Genomic DNA, 6,303 nt, shown 5'->3' on the forward strand with positions numbered 1-6,303 from the left:
AAATGTTATTGTTATTATTTTAGTATCATCGAAAAAAACACATCAAAAAGTTTAGTATCTATTCATCACACAAAACAATAACCGATTTATTGCTTCAATTTTAAAGGTTCCCTTAGTTTTACGATCGAGAAAGCTAATCTCCCTGAACTTCCACGAAGCAAAATCATAGATACGTCAGCATTTCCTCACGAGTGCTTATTTTCTCTGAAGTCCATAATAGATCCTTGCTGTGTTCACGTACGTGATAGCGCAAGATCTAACACGAAACAAATCATGTTTTATAGTAGACACTTCTCAAAAATAGGTCAAGTCGTGCCACGTCCAGTAAATGAGTACAGCACCTTACCCAGCTTAAAATTAAAAGAATTTTCAATGAAATAAAAAACCATATTAGAAAAATTGCAAAAATTTATTGGTTTCTAAAATTTCTAAAATATTATTGCCAAAAATAACAACATTTTACCAATAGTTCATAATAATCTATACATAATAATAAGTAAGGGCCATAAAATATGACTAATAGGTATGATTCATCAAAGATTTCGTTAAAAAATATATCAACGGGGAAACAACGCCCCAATGAATGAAAATGCCATATGAATAAATCAAACCCTGCAGAAATTATGCACGAGCAATATTTCGTACCTAACATAATATTTTTGCGTTCGCAACAATAAAAAACGTCAAACAATTGTCAGGAACCTATCAGGCAATATTTGATATTGCAGTCTCTATTCTCTTTTGTTCGCCTCATCCCATTGATGCCATACAATGTTTTTAGTTTTTTCAAATAACTCGCAACAAAATATTTAATCTACTCCGTGGGATTTTACATTGAATAATGTGTGTGAGGAAAGTAGAACGCCAGCTGTAAGTGCCAAAAATACAATTTTAAAGTAATGTGGATTATATGGAGCTTAAAAATGAAAAGAAACAAGAAAACTTAAATTGAAATTCTGACCAATCTCTACCTATTCATGCACAAAACTTCAATAGAAGTCGAAAGTAAAAAAAAAAACAGTACTCCCTTTCATGAGCTCTATCATGAAGGGACACGGCCTTATTCTTCAAAGAAGTAGTACCTGACGTGTTTGGTTGTAGGATCGAAGTACTCATCATGAGGTAAGTCCAGCGCTGACAAGGCAGCTCCGAAGTAGTGTCTGGTGAAGTGCAAGGCGTCACTGGGTTTCAGGAGAAGCAGGGCCTGGAGGTAGTCTCGGACTGTGCCCGTCAGTGCACCGCTCTCGGTCACGTAGCGAGCGCCGTCAGATGATCTGGTGCTCTGTTTCAAACCAGGACAATGTTATTGCGGAATACAATCATAGTAGAGTCGTTGGTACTAAAACCTGACATAATTACGGGATTAGCTGTGGCGCGTTCGCGGTTAGAGGCAATTTGTATTTGGAAAATAGATTTACAATCACGCATTATTTTTTACAATTCGAAAACCATGTGGTGAAACCATTCGAAAAGTTGCAGCGTGATTATTTTTCGTTAATTTACTGCCGTAACATGACATCTCTTCGTAGCTTATAAGAATCGATAAACTCATATAATCTACTCATTATAATAATATATCTATAGCTATAGATACAAGATGATTACATTCTGACTAATTGTCGCCCTGGTTATTCAATATTACTCTGCTCGCTAAGCCACTGGGATTATTCTACCATTTGTATTAGTTGGATAATAATTAATGCCCTATTCCAGCTTTCACCTGTCAAAGCTATGTTATACATATTGTATAAGATAGCTCAATAGCATTCAGGTCGTAATCTAGCTGTAATAATCAACCTAATAACGTTAGGAATTATGTATCTGCCTACCTAATTAAAAAAAATCCTACGATTGATTTGCCATTATTAAATCTGTATATTTTTGTAACTCTATAAATTACAAAATCCGAAAATGTATAGGTTCATCAGACCCATTTTCAAATACGAAGTTACTTGACGATCGATTTTATAATTTCAGACTCGTACAGGCGGATCCTGTCTATCTACTCCCAGTTCGTATTAGAGAAGGTCCTGTGGGACTCTGGGAGGGCTTTACCCCTAAATAAGACTGACGTCCAGGGGCGAAAAGGCCTGTCCCCGAACAAAAGTGACATGAAACAAATTAAAATACAAGTAGCTCATGGCAATATTAGAAAAGTTACCTTAAAGTCCAAATAGTCCGATAACAACTGAAGATCGTCCCGCCATTTTTCTCGCAGAGGCACATGAGGTTCTATCTCGTCTTTTTCAGGAACAATATTTAGTAGTGGATTTAGATGTAAAATGTAACTGTTGTCGGCCCATTCGTGACTCACAGTATAGCCTAAAGAGCAAAAACATTATTTATAGTAGGAGCCAAAAGGTGGATATAACATTGGGAACTTTATGACGCACTAAAATAGAGTAACTTTGCAAGATATGATAGTTAAATATACGATACGACACAGTTTATGACATAGATTCGACGTCTTGCGCCTATTTATACCTAAAAAAATCTAATTCATGGAAAGCTCAGTCAACGGAAATATATCTCGGACACTGTCAAAATTTTAAATTTCTTTTATCCTTCTCTACAATAATAAAATACATTATGTATTCTTCAGTACCTCGTAGAGTAAGGACCGTTAATGTTTGGTGCAGTACTCCTGATGGTTCTATAATATGGCGCTCGACTTTGCAAACAAACAGTGGTTTCCCATTTACTATCGCTTGGCTGACTCCGTGGCAGACCTGAAATTTTAAACAGTTACTTGAAAGTTTCATCTCGCGGTTTAACTAACAAAAAGGGTAAGTAAACAGGTTGCCACTCCTGCATTTGTTTTAGTTGGCCGCTTAAAATAAGTACTTATTATGTCGGTTAGTTGATTTTATTCATAAGCTCTACATACAATAGAAACTACCAAACGACCGAAAGAAGTTCTTCATGAACGCTATAGAATATTATTAAGTCGATTTCTGAACGTTTGAATTGTGAAAAAAGTACACCTTCATTATGGCCACCACTAAATCCATAAAAATTTTGCACTGCTGAATAATGGACCATGTAACCGACTGACTTCATAAAACTCTACTTACATAAATACTCTCACAAATGGTGCCGTCCATCAAGACCGTTTCAGTTTTAATATTGCCCCTATACCGGCGAAGACCGAAATATCTCAGTAGAACCAGATTGGCGCCTTCGAGTAGGAAGTATCGGGCATCCTCGAAGGAATGATAAAACCTCTTGACGACATCACGGTCTCCGCAGACGCGGGTCACCTTGTTATAATAACCGCTTTCGCAGATAGTCATATAACTTCGACGTTCTTTAGTTATATTCTTTTTAGTAATGTGCCTGGAAATGTAAAGTGACGTCAGTCATCATAAAGGTTCCAGCCCCCCTAGACAGATGGTAAAACGTGACTTTTACTTTAGCTCCGGCGTTTTTTTACATTGCTCCGCGAACGGATACGATTTTAAATTCGATCAAAAAGTGCCACTTGTCTAGACCTATGGTATCGATCTATGATCTAACAAACTATATTATTCTAGATCTTAATGTTACTTTCGTAATAGAAAGCAACAGTAATCTGAATATCTTACTCAGTTCTATTCTCCTCCATCGTATGTAGTTGGCAATCCAATATGCTTACTAGCTTCGAGCCGGTCTTAGCTCCTTCTTTTGACGAATGCGACACAACTTGAACGAGAAACTTATCCTTGTCTTCGCCGAGGGTTTCGACACAAATGCTTATACCTGCCATTAACGAAGTTTATTTGAAAAATAATATTAGGTTCAAAAATGTCTACTATTTGAAAAGCTTAAACTTACCTCCTAGGGCACTACAGCAATCAATTGAAGGTTTGCGAACTTTCTTTTTATAGGGTGGTGCCTTGACACCATGAACAGCACATACTTCCTCCTCTTCTTTTTCGTCCCCTAGCCCTAGGATCTTTATTTTTTCCCTCTCCTGGAATTTATATGATATCTTATCGTGTCTACCATACCCATAATCAAAATAGGTGTGACGAGGGTCCACTTCATGACACCAACGATAGCCTTGCTTGCCAGCCCTCATCCTCTTCAACTTCATAGGGTCATCTTTCTCTTTTTCTTTACTGGAACACGTGCAGACCAGTCCCTTAGCCAATTGCTTAGTTTTGTCGAGACAGATGCATTCATCGTCGTCCACTTTCGTGTCGCATATGCATGGCGCAGAGCAATCACAAGCGGCGAAACATTTACATTTGCCGGGATCGTTACCACAAGCGCAAAGCTGGGGAGGGAAACACGTACAGTCATCAGGTGATTTTGCATCACACTTGCATTCTAAAGGGACAGGACAGCTGCAAATTGATTTGGACTCGTCGCTTTTGCAAATTGGTTCCTCATCGTCAGTTGGCTCGCAAACGCATGTTTTTTGAACTCCGCAGACGCATGCATTTTCAGTACAAATACATGATTTTCCTTTGAGACATTTACACACTGGTTTAGGATCTGGCTTTTGACACAAGCAAGGCTCTTGCTCAATTTCACCTTCCACTTTTTCTGTTGTTTCGCTCTCTATTTCTTCAAGGCCAATTTCTTCACTGCCTTCTTCCACAGTTTCGATCATAGACTTAACTCGGTCATCAACTTCGAGTTTGGGCTTATGTTTACAAGTGCAAACAGGTGAGGGGAACTTTTTACGAGGGTGACAAATGCAAGGCTTATCCACCTGCCCACAAGTACACTTTGCTCGTATTTTACCGTCAGGGTGGCATAAGCAAACATCGCTTCCTTTACAAGTGCAAATAGGCTGTGGTTTGCCATCATGACAAATACAAATATTTTCAGCTTTTGGACAGACACAATCGGCTGTTGTTTTGGCTCCACATTGGCAGGGCAATTTTATGTGACAAACGCATTGCCCTTTTTTGTCCTTATCGCATGTACATGGCGGTGGACCTTTCGCATCTGGATTTATCTGTGGCAAGCCATCAACAATCATTATACTCGCTTTGCTGTCTCGTGGTGGTGGTGGCTTAGTGCAGTCTGGGAAGAAGTAAAAGTGAAAATCATCATCTTCTTCTTGATGTTGTTCATCTGCTGCCTCTTCTTCCACTCGATCCTTTATTTCCAACATAGTATCATCTTTTATCTCGTCTGAGGTAGAACTTTCGGTTGTATCGTGGCAAGACCATTCCGAATCTGACGACTCTTCTCCGATGTCCCCCTCATAGTGACCGCAACTAATAATGAGAGTTTCTCCAAAGCATATCTCTTTCTTTAACTCATTGTCTACGAAGAGTTAAGGGAATTTAGTATTTTTTTGTACAATTTACCTAATATTATTTTTAATGGATAATCATGAAACATGCTGTACTACACAACATGGTCCATAGTTCCAGCCGTGGTTCCAGCTACCTACCCATTTTCGGTCATGTCGTCTCGTTCTATGATGAGAGCGAAAGAAAAAACGGAAATAGGTTGTCGGAACTGTGGCCTACTGCACTTAATTATGTAACCCTAAACCACGAACAAAAAAACTTATTTTATAAGTTTAACAGGGCAATGTTAATAAAAAAAAATATAAATATTCAGAGAATCGGAGAATCAGATCAATGGTTGGATCTTTTGGGGAAAAAAGTTCGGAAAAGACTCCTCATCAACAGCCCTTTACAGTCCACTGCTGGACTATGAGCCTCCTCCACTATAGTGAAGGGTTTTGCCATAATCTCCACGCTTGGCAGGCGGGTTGGAGATCGCAGTATAAAAGATTGATGTTTTTCAGAGAGCGCTGCTGCGCATTCTCTGTTTGATGTGTAGTCCCTAAGTCGCCTCTTACGACACCCGCGGGAAGAGTAGGGGTTGGTGACAAATGTATTCTACTCTGCCGTCACCACACGGCTAAGACTCCTAGCAAACAAAAATAACGTAAACTACTGGACGACCAATCTAAAGTGGGCTGGAAAATTTCGAAGACTTGTGGCACAAAGAGAAACCTCGCGCAACATGCGATACTTACTCTGATGTTTTCATACTCTCATCACCTAACGGATTTTAATACGAAATAATAATTAATAAGGTAGGTACTTACCTATTTCAAAAGGAAGCTGCTGAGATAAATCTATCAGTGAAATGTGTGCACTAAAAGACATTGTGGCAATAATATTTTCTCAATCAATATTTTTATGAATTTGTTGAATTTTCGATTTTTTTTTATGGAAAAATAAGACACAGCCTGCCATGACTAAAACAGCCAAAAACGTTAAAAACTATTTTCAAATCTTTATAAATTCTGTCTATTACATAAAACGGAACGTTAAAACGTTTCATTAC

The 6,303-nt window shown here is 38.4% G+C and overlaps 1 protein-coding gene across 1 annotated transcript; it reads right to left on the reverse strand.

Annotated features, from left to right (window-relative positions):
• Positions 1-511: 511 nt before the first annotated feature.
• Positions 512-6,122, reverse strand: LOC114365091 (uncharacterized). The gene is made up of 7 exons (XM_028321558.1): positions 6,062-6,122; positions 3,814-5,262; positions 3,585-3,738; positions 3,075-3,336; positions 2,606-2,729; positions 2,162-2,322; positions 512-1,282 (listed from the first exon to the last, which is right to left on the reverse strand). Exons 1-7 carry the CDS (start codon positions 6,120-6,122, stop codon positions 1,061-1,063), a joined length of 2,433 nt encoding a protein of 810 aa, XP_028177359.1. The 3' UTR covers positions 512-1,060.
• Positions 6,123-6,303: the final 181 nt, after the last annotated feature.

Source organism: Ostrinia furnacalis, unplaced genomic scaffold (assembly GCF_004193835.3).
Source record: "Ostrinia furnacalis isolate ACB-3 unplaced genomic scaffold, ASM419383v2 OfSCF7554, whole genome shotgun sequence".
Taxonomy (NCBI): domain Eukaryota; kingdom Metazoa; phylum Arthropoda; class Insecta; order Lepidoptera; family Crambidae; genus Ostrinia; species Ostrinia furnacalis.